At 38.6% G+C, this 22630-nt stretch overlaps 2 protein-coding genes and 1 long non-coding RNA gene across 3 annotated transcripts in view; 1 reads left to right on the top strand and 2 right to left on the bottom strand.

The window, feature by feature from the left end:
- The window catches only part of LOC110380924 (phospholipid-transporting ATPase ABCA3), a 45118-nt gene extending 32734 nt beyond the window's left edge, over positions 1-12384 (top strand). Inside the window, exons 24-31 of the mRNA XM_064038046.1 lie at positions 4451-4542; positions 4837-4981; positions 5451-5561; positions 6017-6150; positions 6549-6696; positions 7067-7426; positions 7805-7890; positions 8990-12384. Coding sequence (XP_063894116.1) covers positions 4451-4542; positions 4837-4981; positions 5451-5561; positions 6017-6150; positions 6549-6696; positions 7067-7426; positions 7805-7890; positions 8990-9166 — 1253 coding nt within the window. The 3' untranslated portion in view covers positions 9167-12384. The remainder of the gene's footprint in view (positions 1-4450; positions 4543-4836; positions 4982-5450; positions 5562-6016; positions 6151-6548; positions 6697-7066; positions 7427-7804; positions 7891-8989) is intronic.
- Positions 12385-14513: 2129 nt separating this feature from the next.
- LOC110381293 (UMP-CMP kinase) lies at positions 14514-16353 on the bottom strand. The gene has a single exon (XM_021341592.3). The coding sequence runs from the start codon at positions 16247-16249 to the stop codon at positions 15608-15610; it is 642 nt and encodes a 213-aa protein (XP_021197267.1). The 5' UTR covers positions 16250-16353; the 3' UTR covers positions 14514-15607.
- A 2218-nt stretch (positions 16354-18571) lies between these two features.
- On the bottom strand, positions 18572-22423 carry LOC110381294 (uncharacterized). Its single transcript, XR_010277206.1, has 4 exons — positions 21769-22423; positions 21439-21486; positions 20947-21261; positions 18572-18841 (listed from the first exon to the last, which is right to left on the bottom strand). It is a non-coding gene; the product is annotated as an uncharacterized LOC110381294 (long non-coding RNA).
- Positions 22424-22630: the final 207 nt, after the last annotated feature.

The raw sequence follows: 22630 nt of genomic DNA, 5'->3' as shown, positions 1-22630 counted from the left end.
AGCTTGTAATACACACTAACAGCAGTAGGGTTACATAGCAGCCCTGCACTGCGTCAACGTGGCGCGGCTCAACGCCTGGTGCCCGCTCGTGCGGGACAAGTGTCCTGCGCCATTCGTTAAGGAGATGGGCTTCGACGTGGCCAAGTGCTGTGGTAAGCAATATGTTCAGTTTAGCTTGTAATACACACTAACAGCAGTAGGGTTACATAGCAGCCCTGCACTGCGTCAACGTGGCGCGGCTCAACGCCTGGTGCCCGCTCGTGCGGGACAAGTGTCCTGCGCCATTCGTTAAGGAGATGGGCTTCGACGTGGCCAAGTGCTGTGGTAAGCAATATGTTCAGTTTAGCTTGTAATACACACTAACAGCAGTAGGGTTACATAGCAGCCCTGCACTGCGTCAACGTGGCGCGGCTCAACGCCTGGTGCCCGCTCGTGCGGGACAAGTGTCCTGCGCCATTCGTTAAGGAGATGGGCTTCGACGTGGCCAAGTGCTGTGGTAAGCAATATGTTCAGTTTAGCTTGTAATACACACTAACAGCAGTAGGGTTACATAGCAGCCCTGCACTGCGTCAACGTGGCGCGGCTCAACGCCTGGTGCCCGCTCGTGCGGGACAAGTGTCCTGCGCCATTCGTTAAGGAGATGGGCTTCGACGTGGCCAAGTGCTGTGGTAAGCAATATGTTCAGTTTAGCTTGTAATACACACTAACAGCAGTAGGGTTACATAGCAGCCCTGCACTGCGTCAACGTGGCGCGGCTCAACGCCTGGTGCCCGCTCGTGCGGGACAAGTGTCCTGCGCCATTCGTTAAGGAGATGGGCTTCGACGTGGCCAAGTGCTGTGGTAAGCAATATGTTCAGTTTAGCTTGTAATACACACTAACAGCAGTAGGGTTACATAGCAGCCCTGCACTGCGTCAACGTGGCGCGGCTCAACGCCTGGTGCCCGCTCGTGCGGGACAAGTGTCCTGCGCCATTCGTTAAGGAGATGGGCTTCGACGTGGCCAAGTGCTGTGGTAAGCAATATGTTCAGTTTAGCTTGTAATACACACTAACAGCAGTAGGGTTACATAGCAGCCCTGCACTGCGTCAACGTGGCGCGGCTCAACGCCTGGTGCCCGCTCGTGCGGGACAAGTGTCCTGCGCCATTCGTTAAGGAGATGGGCTTCGACGTGGCCAAGTGCTGTGGTAAGCAATATGTTCAGTTTAGCTTGTAATACACACTAACAGCAGTAGGGTTACATAGCAGCCCTGCACTGCGTCAACGTGGCGCGGCTCAACGCCTGGTGCCCGCTCGTGCGGGACAAGTGTCCTGCGCCATTCGTTAAGGAGATGGGCTTCGACGTGGCCAAGTGCTGTGGTAAGCAATATGTTCAGTTTAGCTTGTAATACACACTAACAGCAGTAGGGTTACATAGCAGCCCTGCACTGCGTCAACGTGGCGCGGCTCAACGCCTGGTGCCCGCTCGTGCGGGACAAGTGTCCTGCGCCATTCGTTAAGGAGATGGGCTTCGACGTGGCCAAGTGCTGTGGTAAGCAATATGTTCAGTTTAGCTTGTAATACACACTAACAGCAGTAGGGTTACATAGCAGCCCTGCACTGCGTCAACGTGGCGCGGCTCAACGCCTGGTGCCCGCTCGTGCGGGACAAGTGTCCTGCGCCATTCGTTAAGGAGATGGGCTTCGACGTGGCCAAGTGCTGTGGTAAGCAATATGTTCAGTTTAGCTTGTAATACACACTAACAGCAGTAGGGTTACATAGCAGCCCTGCACTGCGTCAACGTGGCGCGGCTCAACGCCTGGTGCCCGCTCGTGCGGGACAAGTGTCCTGCGCCATTCGTTAAGGAGATGGGCTTCGACGTGGCCAAGTGCTGTGGTAAGCAATATGTTCAGTTTAGCTTGTAATACACACTAACAGCAGTAGGGTTACATAGCAGCCCTGCACTGCGTCAACGTGGCGCGGCTCAACGCCTGGTGCCCGCTCGTGCGGGACAAGTGTCCTGCGCCATTCGTTAAGGAGATGGGCTTCGACGTGGCCAAGTGCTGTGGTAAGCAATATGTTCAGTTTAGCTTGTAATACACACTAACAGCAGTAGGGTTACATAGCAGCCCTGCACTGCGTCAACGTGGCGCGGCTCAACGCCTGGTGCCCGCTCGTGCGGGACAAGTGTCCTGCGCCATTCGTTAAGGAGATGGGCTTCGACGTGGCCAAGTGCTGTGGTAAGCAATATGTTCAGTTTAGCTTGTAATACACACTAACAGCAGTAGGGTTACATAGCAGCCCTGCACTGCGTCAACGTGGCGCGGCTCAACGCCTGGTGCCCGCTCGTGCGGGACAAGTGTCCTGCGCCATTCGTTAAGGAGATGGGCTTCGACGTGGCCAAGTGCTGTGGTAAGCAATATGTTCAGTTTAGCTTGTAATACACACTAACAGCAGTAGGGTTACATAGCAGCCCTGCACTGCGTCAACGTGGCGCGGCTCAACGCCTGGTGCCCGCTCGTGCGGGACAAGTGTCCTGCGCCATTCGTTAAGGAGATGGGCTTCGACGTGGCCAAGTGCTGTGGTAAGCAATATGTTCAGTTTAGCTTGTAATACACACTAACAGCAGTAGGGTTACATAGCAGCCCTGCACTGCGTCAACGTGGCGCGGCTCAACGCCTGGTGCCCGCTCATGCGGGACAAGTGTCCTGCGCCATTCGTTAAGGAGATGGGCTTCGACGTGGCCAAGTGCTGTGGTAAGCAATATGTTCAGTTTAGCTTGTAATACACACTAACAGCAGTAGGGTTACATAGCAGCCCTGCACTGCGTCAACGTGGCGCGGCTCAACGCCTGGTGCCCGCTCGTGCGGGACAAGTGTCCTGCGCCATTCGTTAAGGAGATGGGCTTCGACGTGGCCAAGTGCTGTGGTAAGCAATATGTTCAGTTTAGCTTGTAATACACACTAACAGCAGTAGGGTTACATAGCAGCCCTGCACTGCGTCAACGTGGCGCGGCTCAACGCCTGGTGCCCGCTCGTGCGGGACAAGTGTCCTGCGCCATTCGTTAAGGAGATGGGCTTCGACGTGGCCAAGTGCTGTGGTAAGCAATATGTTCAGTTTAGCTTGTAATACACACTAACAGCAGTAGGGTTACATAGCAGCCCTGCACTGCGTCAACGTGGCGCGGCTCAACGCCTGGTGCCCGCTCGTGCGGGACAAGTGTCCTGCGCCATTCGTTAAGGAGATGGGCTTCGACGTGGCCAAGTGCTGTGGTAAGCAATATGTTCAGTTTAGCTTGTAATACACACTAACAGCAGTAGGGTTACATAGCAGCCCTGCACTGCGTCAACGTGGCGCGGCTCAACGCCTGGTGCCCGCTCGTGCGGGACAAGTGTCCTGCGCCATTCGTTAAGGAGATGGGCTTCGACGTGGCCAAGTGCTGTGGTAAGCAATATGTTCAGTTTAGCTTGTAATACACACTAACAGCAGTAGGGTTACATAGCAGCCCTGCACTGCGTCAACGTGGCGCGGCTCAACGCCTGGTGCCCGCTCGTGCGGGACAAGTGTCCTGCGCCATTCGTTAAGGAGATGGGCTTCGACGTGGCCAAGTGCTGTGGTAAGCAATATGTTCAGTTTAGCTTGTAATACACACTAACAGCAGTAGGGTTACATAGCAGCCCTGCACTGCGTCAACGTGGCGCGGCTCAACGCCTGGTGCCCGCTCGTGCGGGACAAGTGTCCTGCGCCATTCGTTAAGGAGATGGGCTTCGACGTGGCCAAGTGCTGTGGTAAGCAATATGTTCAGTTTAGCTTGTAATACACACTAACAGCAGTAGGGTTACATAGCAGCCCTGCACTGCGTCAACGTGGCGCGGCTCAACGCCTGGTGCCCGCTCGTGCGGGACAAGTGTCCTGCGCCATTCGTTAAGGAGATGGGCTTCGACGTGGCCAAGTGCTGTGGTAAGCAATATGTTCAGTTTAGCTTGTAATACACACTAACAGCAGTAGGGTTACATAGCAGCCCTGCACTGCGTCAACGTGGCGCGGCTCAACGCCTGGTGCCCGCTCGTGCGGGACAAGTGTCCTGCGCCATTCGTTAAGGAGATGGGCTTCGACGTGGCCAAGTGCTGTGGTAAGCAATATGTTCAGTTTAGCTTGTAATACACACTAACAGCAGTAGGGTTACATAGCAGCCCTGCACTGCGTCAACGTGGCGCGGCTCAACGCCTGGTGCCCGCTCGTGCGGGACAAGTGTCCTGCGCCATTCGTTAAGGAGATGGGCTTCGACGTGGCCAAGTGCTGTGGTAAGCAATATGTTCAGTTGCTAACAGCAGTAGGGTACGTAAGGTATAATATACTAAAAGCTTAATAAGCTTGTTAAAAATGAAATTGTTGTTCAAAATGTGGAAGCCGATCCTTATATAGTAGGAAAAATCTCGGCAGATGATGCAGTATAATGTTTGTTTCGTTTCAGCTGGCGAGAAGCCCCGCTGCTATTTATGCATCGATGACTATTCTCCCGGGGAAGAAATTATCATACTCTTTGTGCAGTTTACCATTACCATGGCAAGTATTCGCATTTTATTTCATTAAATCATGATAGCTGTTTTAGAAGTTGTATGTTATTGATCAACTAAACGTTTTGCAATCATATCAATATTGAAAATCGAGATGTCCTACTATATAATTTATTTATTTTTATTTATTATATCAGTTTCCATTTTACATTTTCTATGCTGTTTTAAACATTTATTATCAGGCAACTATGGCTCATAAATATATACTTTAATCTAACATACTTATTTGTTACATACAAAATCCTGTAATTAAATAAAACTTCAGTATAATCTTTATTTCTAGGCAATGGTAATTCTAACTCAACGCGGCATATTCAACGGCGTCCGCGACAAGCTCGTGAACGCCCGCTACGTGCCTCCGCCCGTGCCGCAGGAAGATGAGATGGTGCGAGCTGAGAAAGCTTACGTCAGCAAGGCTATTACTTTACGTATGTATATTTTAACATTATGGGTAGTCCCCAAACGTTGAGGAGGTCAGATAGGCAGTCGCTTCTTGTAAAGCACTGGTACTCAGCTGAATCCGATTAGACTGGAAGCCGACCCTAGCATGGTTGGGAAAAAGGCTCGGAGGATGATGTATATAATATAGCGTGAATCGGTGTGCTAAAATCGTCGAAGTCAAAATCATATATGAAACAAGGCTAATTAGCATTTTTTTCACGTCAATATTTTACTTCATTTACAAAGCAGAGTACCCCTAAAAACGCCCTTTCATCAAAAAGCCTGTTTGTGAGTTATTCTGAAATACTAGAAGCCGTATTACTGCGAAGTTTCCACAAAATCTATCCAGTAGTCTCTAATAACAGTAGGATTGTTTTTCTACATGTTACATTCATATATATTTTGTCTTTATTTGTTCTATATACTTTAGGATTAATAAACAAACTTATATTTCAGCAACGAAGCAGATACCGGACGCGATGTTAGTTAACGACCTACACAAGAATTACGTTGGATTTCTGAAAAAATGTAACGCTGTCAAGGGAGTCAGTTTCTCCGTCAAAAAAGGTAATTTTTCACTGGTTTTTATATTTCTACTTAACTACTTTACTACTTTTATTGTAATTTAAGTATTACATAAATCGAAAGAGTCGAATGCAGAAACTCTATTTATTTAAAGTTCGTATTACGTTTTGTAATTAACCAACTTGTATAGTTACCGGCACGAATCATGAGCTCTGACCTACATCTGCGCAGAAGTGATTTATTAGCAAAGAACCAATCCGGAGTGACGGCTATGACGCGATGCACTGCGGGCCAATCACCGCTTTAGCCCCCGCGCCTCACTTCATACCACAAAAGGGAACCAATAAATTACTTCTGCGCAGGTGAAGGTCAGAGCTCAAGATTCGTGCCGATAACTATAAAAAGATATGTAGGATTTTTTGTGCGATGTACTTTTTGTACGTCACATGCACAAAACATTTTGAGTTTGAGTTTATATTAAGCTATAATGTTTGCAGGCGAATGCTTCGGTCTACTGGGCGTGAACGGCGCGGGCAAGTCCACGACGTTCAAGATGCTGACGGCGGAGATATGCCCCACCCGGGGGAACATCTTCGGCAACGGATACCATCTCAAGCGGGGGAACTCGCAGGCAAGGACAAACACCTATAGGCGTAATATGTACGCCTATAGGGTTGAAAAATTTGTCAAGACCAATTAGAATCACTATGCCTGATTCCAAGCCTCGATTTACATGTTGTCTCGCGGAATAAATATTTTACCACACATTGAATAATATTTCTCTGTCCGTCTATCCTGTCCTGTATTTCTTCAACTGTGTACCTACCACTATAATGACAAATAGGTACTGAAAACCAGAATAAAATAAATATTTTACGGGGCCTCCATTCAAAGAACGCAATTGTTTAACCTTTTACACATAATAGTACGCAACTCTTTATTTACAAGTCCAACTCGTAGTTAATGTGAACCTCCTCCTTTTTGAAGTCGGTTAAAAATCACTTACTAAACATTCCTATCTCCCCACAGTATCTGCAAACCCTGGGCTACTGCCCGCAGTTCTTCGGGCTGGACATGTTCCAGACTGGTGAGGATAACCTGCGGCTGATGCTGACTCTGAGGGGCTTCGACAAGCAGCTCGTGGAGGAGGAAGTTAAGACCTGGATACATATCGTTGGTAAGTGGGGACTTTTGATTAAGCATTGTTTATTTAATTTATTCATGGTTTCTTGGGTGATGTAAAGATGATATTTAAATACTGGAAAATATATTTTTTTTACTGTAGGTTTATGTTCACGTGTAATTTAAAAGAAATAACAGTTACAGTTGATGTTATAAAAAAAATATTACATAGATTTTATATATTATTTAAATTATTCTATGACCGCTTTCACATATAAAAGCGATTATAACTATTTTTATGAAAAAATGTGTAGTCCTAGCTTATTGTTTTTTATAATGAAAATACAGAGAATATGGATTATATTATGATTAGGTTTAAAAAAAGTATCACAACGAACTTAAAATTCAACTTAAAAAAAAAACAGGTCTAGAAAAGTACGCGAAACGTCGCGTAACATCATACAGTGGCGGCTGCGTCCGTCGCCTCGGAGCCGCCGCCGCTCTGTGCACGCGGTCCTCCCTGGCCCTGCTGGACGAGCCCAGCGCCGGCGTGGACGTGGCCGCCCGCCGCCGCCTGTGGGCCGCCATACGACGGGCATTACACCACAAGCGAGCACTCATCATCACGTCACATAGCATGGATGAGATGGAAGCTCTTTGTAACAGAATCGCTATCATGTCCGCTGGGACGGTCAGAGCTATAGGAACACCGACTGGGTTGAGAGCAGCCCATGCTCAAGGACATGCTGTCGTCTTCAAGTTGAAGCATCAAGAAGCACAAGATGGTAAGTCTTTTGTTTTATTGTGGTAGGTCAGGTCGTGACGTCACAGCACTCGTAAGAATCCGAACCGATAAATCCGATAAATTTATCAATAATAAACGTAAGTAAGCATAAAACAACGTAAAATTAAAAGACAAATATATTTTGTTTGTTTATGTATACCTGAGAGCCCCAAAACTACAGAACCGTATTGAAAAAATCTTGTACTGTTAGGAAGCTAGACTATCCCCGATTAACATGTACGCTATATTTTGTCCGAATACGGGAAGAAGTTCCACAGTACGCGCAACGAAAAGCAGCTAGTAATAAAAACAAATTAAGATGTTTTTTTAAATATCAATGTGTGTTTTCTTAAAACTAAATCATCTATTTTATTTGCAGAGGTTGACGGCGCCAAAACTCACGTAGGCCGTTTGAAGGGCAAACTGCACGACAAGTTCAACTGTACTCTTAAAGACGAACATAAGGTAACTACAATACTTTTACGCTGCTTCTAGATCATATAAAGTTCAATAAACATATGATAGGTATGTGTTTAAGATGTGTTGCGCTCCGTCAAAAGGTTATTTAACTTTGCAAGAATTGTTTTTAAAGACCATAAGATGCATTCTAAGAGAACGCTAATTTTCTTTAACACAATCAATAAAAAAAATACCTGTAGCTATAATATTACATTACAAATTTATCTCCATCTCTACAGGAAATCGCATTAAAATTCAAACACCTATTATTAGTCATCCTCCGAGCCTTTTCCCAATCACGTTGGGGTCGGCTTCCAGTCGGCTTCCAGTTACAAGAAGCGACTGCCTATCTGACCTCCTCAACCCAGTAACCCGGGCAACCCGATACCCCTTGGTTAGACTGGTGTCAGACTTTCTGGCTTCTGACTACCCGTAACGACTGCCAAGGATGTTCACTGACAGCCGGGACCTACAGTTTAACGTGCCATCCGAAACACAGTCAATGGTGTCTAAGATATACTTAGAAAGTACATACAAACTTAGAAAAGTTGCATTGGTACTTGCCTGACCTGGGATCGACCCCGCGCCCTCATACTTGAGGTTGGTTCTTTACCCACTAGGCCACCACGACTTACACCTATTATTAGTAAGGATAATAAAATTATCAAAGTGCAACTATTTTACATGTGGGTACCCAGTTATCTGGCAAAACGGAAGTGCTTCCGCTAAATCGATGGTATTTTAATGAGTTTTTCCAATATATTGTATGTATTATTGAATTTTAGCGATAATAATATGGGCGTTGCTTAACACATCCGACTGGATTTCAATACCACATCCGTCTATTGTTTGTTAACTTGGAAACGAATTTTGTCTAACAAGTAACGTCAAACAGTCTTTAATAAGTGTAACAACAGATAAGTTATTGAAATCTGCCATTAACAAACAAATTAGGCCCAAGTTCGACAACCTAAACGTCAGTTGTCTTCACACACTTGTCTCTATGAGTTTTCAAAGTAAATTGGTTTAACAAAAACGTACCAACTTCTATATTGGCGGTAAACTTATGGGCCTTGTCAAAAATTACCCGCCATTTTGTCCACAGACAATGCTGCATTACCACATAAACGAGACGATGCGATACAGCGACCTCTTTGCTCAACTAGAAGCGATGCGGGCGGAGTTCCCCTCCCTCATCGAGGACTATTCCGTCACGGAGACCACGCTCGAAGAGGTGTTCCTCTCCTTCGCGAAGGAACAAGGCGCCCATGACACTGTTTGAATACTGAAGTATGATGGAAAGGTTTGGTGCTCTTTTATTACTTTTTAGGGCCCGTGTTTCATGTCTTCTTGTTTACAGAAGGTTGTTTAACCTAAGCTATAGTCTATAGGTACATCAATGGAATGGTTTTTAACTGTGTGATAGTCGAATTTGTGAAAAGTTAAGGGTTATCACAAAGGATGGGGAAACTGCTTAATTTTCTAGATTTTGGACATTTAAAAATATTGGTAAGGAGCAAACAGTTAGTTTAAAGCGAAAGAAAAAAAATACTGCGAGTTCATTTTCCAAATTAAGAAAAAATTATGGTAGTTCACAACAAAAGGGCCCTAAAAATATATATGTACCAACAGTTTGATGATAAAAGACAACAAGATCTATTATATATTTAGCGGAATTTGTATGTATTTATGCAAGGCATGTAAAATATTACGTATTGTAAATAATTTCTACCTAATTATTTAAGAGGCTAAATACCAAATGAAGTATTAAATACGGAGCCTTCGATTCGTGATATTATTATACTTAATATAAATCTGATCTGCGTGTGAAAAAGACGGCAAAACCAAACATTAGCTTAAATTGGATACACCACCAATTTTGTATTGAGAATTTGAATCCAGCTTTTCAAAGAACATCATAAAAGTTTACGTTTTCACACGTTTGGCATGTAGCTTGAGTTTTGTTCTAATGATAGACAATGTTGTACACTTCCCGCCAAACTTAATGTCGGCTCGCAGCTAAGTCATCACACAAGTACGCGCTTGTGGTTCAAACACCTCGCGCACTCTGCCTCCCGCTGCTGTCTTTAAATTATTTCGGAGCAGCGATTCGGGCCGCCAAGACGTTTGGCGTGAAATATTGGTTATAAAACCACTAGAATTGCCTTTAGCAAAATCAAAGATATAAAAGTAAGCTGTAGACATTTCAGGCCATTCTGAACTTCTACATTCCCAACACAGGATATCTAGTCAAGAAAGATATATTATTTTTGTATCATCTCATCAGATTCATTGTTTTTTTTTTTTTATTGTAAATGTTTTCATTACCATAAGTTACAAGAAGCATTATTGTTGCTCTCTACCATTTGAGGTCTTTAAAATTATTGTTAAAATCTATTGCGCATTTGTAAAATAATTGGATTGTTAACTCCCATGTTTTTGAGTTTACAATCTACATAATGTCCACGTCGCTTATGATCGTGATAATGGTGGACTTTTATAAGTTATCTTATCCATAGCGATTAGAAGTTGAATTTTAATAGCAAACCTATGGATAGATAGGTTACAGAAATCTGCAGTCTAATGTGACTAAAAAGATACAGTATTAAAAAATCACGTTTATAAACCACTTTTGCACCTAAATATTAATGGCAAAACATACTAACATAATGGCAAAAATACCTCATTTTGTTTACACAAATGGTGCATATTATGTATAAAAAGCATGCAATTGCTTCATCGGTCGTAAATAACCAATTAAAAACAAGCTATTTGTTGCTTGCGCAGTCGGGTAAAGGTAGTCGTTGAATATGGCTGTAGCCTTGTTTGTTGGTTGGCTAAGAACATTCCGTCCAAATACTTCACATTCATCTCATATTTAGGAATAATAGTTTCCAAGTTTTGTGGAAGCAAACTTACGAGTTTGTTGATGCTATTTTTTTGTTAAGTGTGAACTATTTTAGGGACATATTGTGCCAGAAAATCATTTTATTATGGCAGCTCAGTTTTTACGTATTGTTTAAAATTATGAAAATAGTTTTTTTTATAATTTTTTAAACTTAAAAAAAAACTAAAATTGTATCAGACATCGAATAATGTTAAAAGAACATGATTTCAGAAAATAAACAAAGTTATACCTAATTGAAACCAAACACAATATCATTTTGGTTTTAAGTGACATTCTTGAAAAATATGTTCCTAAATGGTTACACGTTGACATACAAGTTGCTGATTAAACTAACATACCTACTATGTTATTTATATAAAATTAAAAGGAGAGCTTTAGCATTGTATTGTGATATTATGGTGAAACGCTTGGCATAAAAGTGTAAAGTTGAATCTAGAATATGACGAAATCATGCACTGAGTAACTAAAGTTAATAACTGTACTAATCCTAACTAATATTATAAATGTGAAAGTAACTCTTTCTGTCTGTCTGTCTTTTCTTCACGCCTAAACTACTGAACCGATTTGTGCGAAATTTGGTACAGACATAGTTCGGAACTTGAGAAAGTACAGCGGACAGTATTTATTACAAAAAAATAAGAAAATAATTTATTCTGGACATAAAGCGCCATTTATTGGTCAAACCAAAAATCTGCCGGAAGTCACTATTCCAGCAATAGCTAGTGTTTAATAAAAGTGTAATTTTGAAGTAACGTCAACGCAGGTGGGGCAATTCCGTAAAAAATACAATCAGAAATATCGGAAAATTCTAGATTCAAGCGTAGGGCATTAAAAGTAGTATGTGTATATAATAATATAAACTTATAGTAATATGTATTGTTAATGATCGAATAATGTGATGTGTAAACACTATTCTTGTAACTAAATGTCTGCACTGCAGAGTCTGCACAGCGTGCCTAATCGACACGACGCTATTTAAGAAAAGCAATAAATTCAGTAGTTATTATTACTTACTCGTGTAAAACCTTGTATTTAATCACTCATTTAAAATTACATGACACTTAAATTAATGTTCATTTCTGATACTGCCAGCAACAAGTTTTTTTTTTCTTCTTCTTTATATCAAAGCAGTAGTTAATAAAATCAATTGAATAAACTGAAAAATTACAAAAAATAAATAACGTTGATCTTAATTGGGAAATAAAAGTGCTTTGTAAAATTAAATTCGTATGGCGTATTGCGATAAAATAAAAAGTAGGTATTATAAACTTAATTTGAAATGGTTTGAATTATACATGCTAAATATATTTCATTCTAATTGGCAACTATTTTGTGAATAATGAGAAATGAAGATGAGAAACTGACTGATTTTAGTACTTATTGAATGAAGGACAATTAACTAATTGCTATTCATGTAAGCACAACTAGAGACAATTCACAAACTGTCAAATTGAAATGTTTTTTATTCCTTTTATATTTATCTATTGTATTATTATAATTCTAATGTGTGTAGTTATATAAATTTTCTTTTATATCCTATGTTTGTAATATTCAAACTTATTCCCGATATCAATAAATATTTTTACACAAAACGTAATTTTGTTTTATTATCAAATATTTAATTCTTATCCTCACTTCATCATCATCAGCCTATCGCAGTCCACTGCTGGACATAGGCCTCTCCAAGTGCACGCCACTGAGATCGATTATCGATATCCTCACTTGCAATTTAAATAATATTAAAATAAAATACTTTTCATTCGCTTTTACAGAAAATGTATGGCAGAATCAAAACAGTTCGATTCATCATCTGCCTAGTCTTTTCTCCCAACTATGTTGGGGTTGGCTTCCAGTCTGACCAGATGTAGCTGAGTACTAGCGTTTTACAAGGAGCGACTGCTTATCTGACCTCAATGCAGTTATCCGGGCAACCCAATACTCCTGTGTAGGACTGTTTGTCAGACTTTCAAAGAACAGCCGGGATCTACACAGCTTATTGTGCCCTCCTTCATCAATGCAGTTCGATTAAGCGAAAAATACTGTTATGCGAATACCCGTAACCAATGCCTATGCGGAAACCTGAGTCAACTGCTTAAGTACCTACAGCTAAGTGCTGATATTAGCACTTATACATATAAGTGCTCAATAAGTGTAAAGTGTATCAATAAGTGGCAGGATATTACAACTTCAACTGTCCCTTGCTGTAAGCACCTTGTTGATTACATACCAAGTATCTGCACTATTATTGTTGCTGATGTCAACATCATCCACCTACTTTTTCCCATAGGCATCATGGATGGATAGGGAGTCTATTGAATATCGGTGTTGTATGTACAAAGCGATTCGGGCCCGACCCGAGAATTGAACCTGTAACCTCGTGCACAGCAGCTGCGCTTGCGACAGCTAGACCAACGAGGCAATTTAAGACGAAAAATACTATTAAGATACTTATATAACACAATAAAATTAACATGAAAACGAACAAAGCGAGTTCGTAACAGTAAATTGGTAATAATAAAAAAATATGCTGTTCTCTTAATAGATACAACAAAAAATTATGAAAAAACGAAAACAGTTATCTATATTAGAAAAATGTGTTCTGTTTTATTAATATAGGTACCTACTTGCTAGAAATAATGAAAAAACACATGAATATGAATTTATTTTGAATATATCAGCATTAATGAATATTTTTACTACTACTTTGCCCATTCATACTACGTTACATACGTTGTGCCTCAAGGCAGAGTCCTTGGTCCAGTGTTGTTTATACTAGGACTTTTCTAAAACTGTAGTTAATATGGTGTATGTTATCATCAATATTTACAGGAGGAAATTCGTTCCTTACCGGGATTAAATAAAGCCTGTTACTCGGGTTTAGTGTAGTGTGCCAAAAGTTAAAAGATTTTTTTAAACGCTTCTGTAGTTTCGGAGCCTTTAGTTAGGGTATACCTACATACAAACAAATAAAAGATGTGTCCTCTATCATTATATTAGCATAGATAGTGCTTGAGTGAGGACTTAAAACACTTGATATTTCCAGTGCAAATCAGCCTTAAACGCCGTTTTCATAGATAACGATTAAAAAAGCCTTGAAAAACCGGCCAACTATCGGAAGACATTCAAGTGATGATTTCATAGGGTTGAATAGGCACTCCAAAATAAAGTGGGTTTTACCTGTGTAAGTGCCAACATGACCTTCGATGTGAATATGACCAGGATTAAGAACAACATTGCCACTGAGGTACAGTCACACAACCTGGCACCGAAAACAAAATAAAAATGTGTATGAGGAAACTTGAAATTTTGATAGGATATTATTTGAATAAAAAATAAGATTTTCAAAGGGACAGAATATTTTGGTGGGATTTTCTACCTGCTAGGTCACCTGACAAATTATGTTAAGATTTTAAAATTTCAAGTTGCCTCAAATACCTACTTTTTTTTGTATTTTTTGCAAGCTTCTTTGCAGTGTTCAAACCCCAACTTAATCCTTATTTTTTTTATAGTCATTAGTCGGGGCGGGGCCAACGCCTGTGTTTAATTTAAAATTGTAAAGGCATATCCATATTGAATACTTCTATTTTTATTACAGTAGTGAAAAAAATATTATAATTTAATTTTTTAGTGACATCTGTTGATTGATCTGAATTGATTGAATGATTAACATGGGTCACACAGGCTTGTAATCAGGACCAGATGGAGAATAAAACGATCAAAATAAAACAATAAATATTGTATTCACTTCCACATTGTCTACTTATTTAACAACAATCTAAGTGTTACACTTCACATTGGGCTAGCTATGTTATGACAAAACTGAGGAATGTGTCTTTGACATACAGTTACACATAATGCACTTTAATATAAATACTTATTATAGTTACAAGAGAAAATGCTTGTTTTATGTTTCAGCTTCAAATATTATGTATATGTAGAATAAACTTTTGTACTACTATTGAACTTGCTAAGCTAAGGCATCACATCTAAGTACAGTTGCTAATCCAATTTGAATAAGTTTTCAGAAAATGTAATTAAAAATGAAATAGTATCTACATCAATAATTATTACATAGCATAGGTATTGCTACTATAAACATACATAAATAAATAAAAATAATATTAAACTACGATAAACTTATTTTATCAATGTCAATCTGATAAAAAGAACATGACAAATTATTATTTTTAGTCACTGCAGTGTCATCCATAATTTAGTTGATTAAACACTACGCTACAATAAATAACGTTAATCTTTATCATTTACTAGAGCAAGTCAATTGTGAAATTATTTAATGGAATTTGTAACTTGACTTGACTTGAAAATTTTGGCTCAATGATTAAACTAAAAACTTAAAAACTATGCATAATTACGAAAAAAAATAAGAATACAATTAATTTCAGCTCAAAATTTATTTATCGAAAATTTTATCATCATAATTTTTGGTTGCTAACAACATGCAGATATTACTACTATTATTTTAATTGCTCAATTATTCAGCAATTCATTTATCTTAATAGTACAGATATGACTGAAGTATATTTTCATGTGAAGGTCAAACTTAATGTTGTTATGGCAAACAGTCCTGAGACCTTGAAGTGTGATGCATACGCTGCAGTATTCAGTTTTGATATTAAACCTTAAAGTATAAAGCTGGATAGCTTTGCTTAAATATATTTTGGTGTGTTTCTATCATTAGCCAGTTATTTAGCATTTAAAGCTCACTTGTTTAATTAAATAACATCAATATTACTATGACAGGGCAATAAACTGCAATATTCACAGCTCAAGATTGACCTACTTATGTTTAATGAATTAGTTGGCTATCCTCTGCATTCCAACATTATCAAATGCAGTTTTCACATCTTGGAACACATCAGTTGGGGATACCTCTGCATTGATCCTGCGCACCAGGCCCAGGGCGTCAAAGTGGTTGATGATCGGCAAGGTATCATTCACATAGGTGTTGAACCTCTTGTGCAAGCTCTCCAGGTTGTCGTCGGAGCGGCCGCTGCCCGCCGCGCCGCGCCCCAGGCACCGCTCCGTGCAGATATCTCGCGAGCACTCGAAGAACAGTACAAACAGCAGCTTGGTCTTGTCGGACATGACGCGCTCCCAGCCGTCTAGATTGTCCTTGTTGCGCGGGAAGCCGTCAACAAGGAAGCGCTGCTTGCCGGAGTTCTGCATAGCTTTGTGGATGAGGGAGCACGTAACCTCTACAGGCACAATCTCGCCATTCCGAATTTTTTCCTCTATCATCTCTCCGTATTCGGATCCTGGCCTCTGGCGCTCCTCCCGTAACAAATCGCCAGCGGATAGATGAACAAAATCATATTCTTTAGAAATTAGTGAACACTGCGTTCCTTTGCCGGAACCAGGAGCACCCAACACGAATACTACTTCAGGAACCATTTTGTTAAGGTAGTTCGAACAATACCGCAACGCGCGAGTCAGCATTAAATACTGAGACTAATTTATTTAACTGGATTCCAATTAGTTTTTATACAACATGCGCACAGCTGCAACCTTGAGTTTTGACGTAACACATGAACGAACTGTCGAACTATTTTATTGAAGTTTATTTATAAAGAATGAAAATGTACGTGTCACCACAGATTATATTTCAACAACATCGAAAAATTTAACTACCGTAAAAAGACGAGTAGGAAAAAATTGCTAAAGCTGTGTTTTTTTCATATAATTTACGAATTTGATCTGTGTCTTGGTATAATCCTTTTATTTGTTCTTATCACACAAAGTCGCTTTTTCTGTCTCTATGTCCCTTTGTACGCTTAAATCTTCAAAACTAGGTACGTAACCAATTTTCATGCGGTTTTTTTTAGTAGATAGGGTTATATAAAATTGAAGATAAATCTTCCTTTTTTTATTCCGTAAAATAGTATACATTAAATAGTGGGGAAATACTGTTATCCCGTATTAAGCCGGACATAAGATTCACATTCGACTGAGATCCAATCCCGACTCAATTACGATTGAAGCGTATGTAGCATTCCGCTATTTTTTCTTTGAAATAAACGTTTTTATCCTTTTCTGTCATTTAATAATGAATAATTTTGTTTGCAAATGATTTACGATTGCAATAAGATTGACATGATTGTAGAGCAAACTACTGTATAGACCAAAATAGCAGACCAATCGCAAACCAATCGAATGTCGTTGGAATACGATTGGTGTTGAATGAATGAATGAATGCCCGAAATTCTGCTACTAATAAAAGACCAATCGTATTCGATTGACATTTGATTGGTGTGCGATGTGTGCGTTCGCGCAGCGGAATGTCGTTGAATTTAAAGATTTTAATTATGCAGATAATTAGTGTATGACGTCCTATAATTGTGTATGGTAAATAAAAATTTGTGTATGCAGCCATTGTGGAGAAATTCACCAAAAACAGATTCCGCTGGGCGAACGTTGTCCTGGCGGAACTTTTTTTAATCCATAGAGTTCAGAAGAAAAGAGATGTGTCCGAAAATTAGTGTGTATTTGTGTATAATTGATTATGCATGAATGAAATCAGTGCATGCATAAACTTCGGAGAAATTCAAGTTTCCGCTACGCGAACGTTTGGCCATTAGCTAGTTTTCATATAAAGCGCTTACATAGAGAGCTGTAGATTTTTACATAAGTTGTTTTGAATTTGTTTATATTTGTTTAAAAAACAGATTTAGAAAAAGTCGTAGGGTTTAAAAGATAAAAATATAAACGTAAAATACACTTATTAGGTCTTAGTTCTTAAAGTATGCAGTTTGGGGTCTAGATAGTGGCATTATTATTAAAAAAATATTTTTCATTTAAGAAATGCAATTGTTTTATTTTTTCCTAACGCTTGTCTACGCAACTGTACCATATTAATAAATATACTAACCTTCCAAGTTAAGAACGTTGCTTAGACATATGGCACGGCCGCTTTTTTGTACCTATCCGAACTTGGTCGGATTAAGTAGGGTTTCGATGCTCGGTCAGTATTATAATTGTCTTTCTTTAATTACTGAATTTAATGACATGAAATTTTGCAAGTGAATAGTTGAATGATTAAACTAATTATTGGCATACATTTTACCATGCAATTCCTTAGAACGTCGTGATATTCGACTGCTTTGTAAACAGTGATCTGTTCATGGTAAAATATCCAATAACTTTTTAATTACAAACGGAACATCATTGATACTTGGCAACATGTTGGAGACACTTACAAGGTTTGTGTAAACGTGAAAATCTAGACCCCAAACTGCATACTTTAAGAACTAAGACCTAATAAGTGTATTTTACGTTTATATTTTTATCTTTTAAACCCTACGACTTTTTCTAAATCTGTTTTTTAAACAAATATAAACAAATTCAAAACAACTTATGTAAAAATCTACAGCTCTCTATGTAAGCGCTTTATATGAAAACTAGCTAATGGCCAAACGTTCGCGTAGCGGAAACTTGAATTTCTCCGAAGTTTATGCATGCACTGATTTCATTCATGCATAATCAATTATACACAAATACACACTAATTTTCGGACACATCTCTTTTCTTCTGAAGTCTATGGATTAAAAAAAGTTCCGCCAGGACAACGTTCGCCCAGCGGAATCTGTTTTTACCCGACTGCCAAAGAAGGAGGGTAATGTTTTTTGGTGAATTTCTCCACAATGGCTGCATACACAAATTTTTATTTACCATACACAATTATAGGACGTCATACACTAATTATCTGCATAATTAAAATCTTTAAATTCAACAACATTCCGCTGCGCGAACGCACACGTGTGCGATTGGTCTGCTATTTTGGTAATTTTGGCCTATACGGTAGTTTGCTGTACAATCATTTTGCAATCGTAAATCATTTGCAGACAAAATGATTCATTATTGAATGACAGAAAAGGATAAAAACGTTTATTTCAAAGAAAAAATAGCGGAATGCCACATACGCTTCAATCGTAATCGAGTCGAGATCGGATCTCGGTCGAATCGAGTCGAACCTCAATCGTATGTCGCTTAAGTAAAATTAGGAGAATCGGGCCCCTGACATCATGAGCTTGTCTCGTTCGCTGGTGTGCGTTCGCGCAGCGGAATGTTGTTGAATTTAAAGATTTTAATTATGCAGATAATTAGTGTAAGACGTCCTATAATTGTGTATGGTAAATAAAAATTTGTGTATGCAGCCATTGTGAAGAAAATCACCAAAAACAGATTCCGCTGGGCGAACGTTGGCGAACGTTGTCCTGGCGGAACTTTTTTTAATCCATAGACTTTAGAAGAAAAGAGATGTGTCCGAAAATTAGTGTGTATTTGTGTATAATTGATTATGTATGAATGAAATCAGTGCATGCATAAACTTCGGAGAAATTCAAGTTTCCGCTACGCGAACGTTTGGCCATTAGCTAGTTTTCATATAAAGCGCTTACATAGAGAGCTGTAGATTTTTACATACGCTGTTTTGAATTTGTTTATATTTGTTTAAAAAACAGATTTAGAAAAAGTTGTAGGGTTTAAAAGATAAAAATATAAACGTAAAATACACTTATTAGGTCTTAGTTCTTAAAGTATGCAGTTTGGGGTCTAGATTTTCACGTTTACACAAACCTTGTAAGTGTCTCCAACATGTTGCCAAGTATCAATGATGTTCCGTTAGTAATTAAAAAGTTATAGGATATTTTATCATGAACAGATCACTGTTTACAAAGCAGTCGAATATCACGACGTTCTAAAGGAATTGCATGGTAAAATGTATGCCAATAATTAGTTTAATCATTCAACTATTCACTTGCAAAATTTCATGTCATTAAATTCAGTAATTAAAGAAAGACAATTATAATACTGACGGAGCATCGAAAACCTATATAATCCGACCAAGTTCGGATAGCTACAAAAAAGCGGCCGTGCCATATGTCTAAGCAACGTTCTTAACTTGGAGGGTTAGTATTTATTAATATGGCACAGTTGCGTACACAAGCGTTAGGAAAAAATAAAACAATTGTATGTCTTGATTGATAAATATTTTTTTAATAATAATGCCACTATCTACGATAAAAATAAATCTTCAATTAACAAGTACTTCTCTATTTAAATATAAGTGTACAAAAATATTTTTATTATTATTACTTACATAAATTACTTAACTACGTGATTTAAAATAACGTTAATAAACGTTACGTATTTTAACTAAAATGTCGTAGATAGTGGCGTTATTATTAAAAAATATTTTTCATTCAAGAAATGCAATTGTTTTATTTTTTCCTAACGCTTGTGTACGCAGCTGTACCATATTAATAAATATACTAACCTTCCAAGTTAAGAACGTTGCTTAGACATATGGCACGGCCGCTTTTTTGTAGCTATCCGAACTTGGTCGGATTATGTAGGGTTTCGATGCTCCGTCAGTATTATAATTGTCTTTCTTTAATTACTGAATTTAATGACATGAAATTTTGCAAGTGAATAGTTGAATGATTAAACTAATTATTGGCATACATTTTACCATGCAATTACTTTAGAACGTCGTGATATTCGACTGCTTTGTAAACAGTGATCTGTTCATGGTAAAATATCCTATAACTTTTTAATTACTAACGGAACATCATTGATACTTGGCAACATGTTGGAGACACTTACAAGGTTTGTGTAAACGTGAAAATCTAGACCCCAAACTGCATACTTTAAGAACTAAGACCTAATAAGTGTATTTTACGTTTATATTTTTATCTTTTAAACCCTGCAACTTTTTCTAAATCTGTTTTTTAAACAAATATAAACAAATTCAAAACAACGTACGTAAAAATCTACAGCTCTCTATGTAAGCGCTTTATATGAAAACTAGCTAATGGCCAAACGTTCGCGTAGCGGAAACTTGAATTTCTCCGAAGTTTATGCATGCACTGATTTCATTCATACATAATCAATTATACACAAATACACACTAATTTTCGGACACATCTCTTTTCTTCTAAAGTCTATGGATTAAAAAAAGTTCCGCCAGGACAACGTTCGCCAACGTTCGCCCAGCGGAATCTGTTTTTGGTGAATTTCTCAACAATGGCTGCATACACAAATTTTTATTTACCATACACAATCATAGGACGTCTTACACTAATTATCTGCATAATTAAAATCTTTAAATTCAACAACATTCCGCTGCGCGAACGCACACCGTTCGCTGAGTAACATAGGCTATATTTTATGTGACTAACTACAAACGTATTAGGTATCCTTTTCGTAAGTCGCTTACAGTATTACATTTTCAAAGTTTTCCTGAAGGTTACAAGCATTCAGTAGTAGAGTCCAACTCACTATAAGCGACTACGAAGGGGTTACTTCAGGCAGTGTAGGGGTGGCTTATAAGACTTTTAAAAACGAAAATACATAACTTATTTCGATAACTGTTTATTAGTGAATCAACAGTATTGTGTAATAAACAGCTGCATTTCAACTTAAATTGATCTGGCTAGAGCCACGAGGAGTACCTGCAACAGATAACAATAAATTAATAACCGACATCACACAATACAAAACAAGTTGTTGATGAGTTTGAAATCAGAAATAATTATAGTTTGACCTCAAAATAATTCAGAACAGGTCTGTGATTGATCATCATTTAATAAAACTTCCAAAAACGAAGGTTTTTTATTGATGGTTCTTACCTATTAGATTCTATGGCTGTCTTGGGTCACAGAACCTCTTTTCAGCACCTGTAATAAAAAATTGGTTTTTATCCATGTTCATACAGGATTGACTGAAAATTAAGGAAACATATAATCTCAGGCCTGTTGAGCTTGTTAAACCTTCATGGGGCATCAAGAACGAGTTTGTCATCATATTGAAAAAGTTCTGACAAGTAGCTTGTTTTAAATAACTTAGGCATCCAGCCTCTTGTTTGTGAAAAATTGCTTCAATATATCCAATTACAAAATGAAGGTTTGCTTATCTAAAACCTATTGTTAATGAGTTTTTATTCAACATGACATAATTACCTGATAAGAAATTTGTATATCTTCATTACTAATCACGGTACCACATAATATGTGATTAATGTTCATCTGCAACCAATAATACAATTTGTTAGTGTTTTTCAATCATCATAATAATATTTAGCTGATGTTTTGATGGATTCAGTCCTGTTGAGCTTGTATAAACCGTCACGGTGGCATCGGGAGGAATTTTATCATCATTTGAATAAAAGCGATTATGGCGAGTCATTCTAACGTTCGAAATAATATACGTAGACCGACACAAAAAATTGTGATAAAGCAAATAATATTTGCTGGTCATGTGATATGCTTCATCATTAAATATGAGTCATTGTACAAGTCAAATCCTGCACTGAATTATGAATACCAACAAGATAACAATACATTTTTATAATTAATTAAAGTCAAATTTACCTTCAGTAGATGCTAATTAGTGGTCATTTCATGGTTTTTTCTTTTAGTTTAGGTCACCTATAACAAATAAAAAAATACCAATTAATATTAGGGATAACATGACAAGTAACATAATTTTGTTATTGTACATTTTCAGCGTGATATAATTTTTTTCCTCATTACTCAGTACAGGTCTGTGATAATCATCATTAAAATTAACAAGGTCATTAAGGTTATTTGAATAGACTTTATCTTGTGAGTTTAAATAAATGTCAAACATATTTAAATATATTTCTACCTGTAATCTCATAAGATGTGTTCACTGGAGCTGCTCAGTCCGTCCTGTGAAATTTATGTCATATTATTGTTTAATCAAAAGCAAGAAGTAAAGATGCATTTAGTGCAGTGATACCAACTTGATGTCCACTGCACTATATGCTAGAAGAGATAAATTCTGGAGTACCACACTAAG

This window comes from Helicoverpa armigera, chromosome 15 (genome assembly GCF_030705265.1).
Source record: "Helicoverpa armigera isolate CAAS_96S chromosome 15, ASM3070526v1, whole genome shotgun sequence".
Taxonomy (NCBI): domain Eukaryota; kingdom Metazoa; phylum Arthropoda; class Insecta; order Lepidoptera; family Noctuidae; genus Helicoverpa; species Helicoverpa armigera.
Note: the sequence above shows the minus strand (reverse complement) of the source record. Positions and strands in the feature narration are given on the sequence as shown.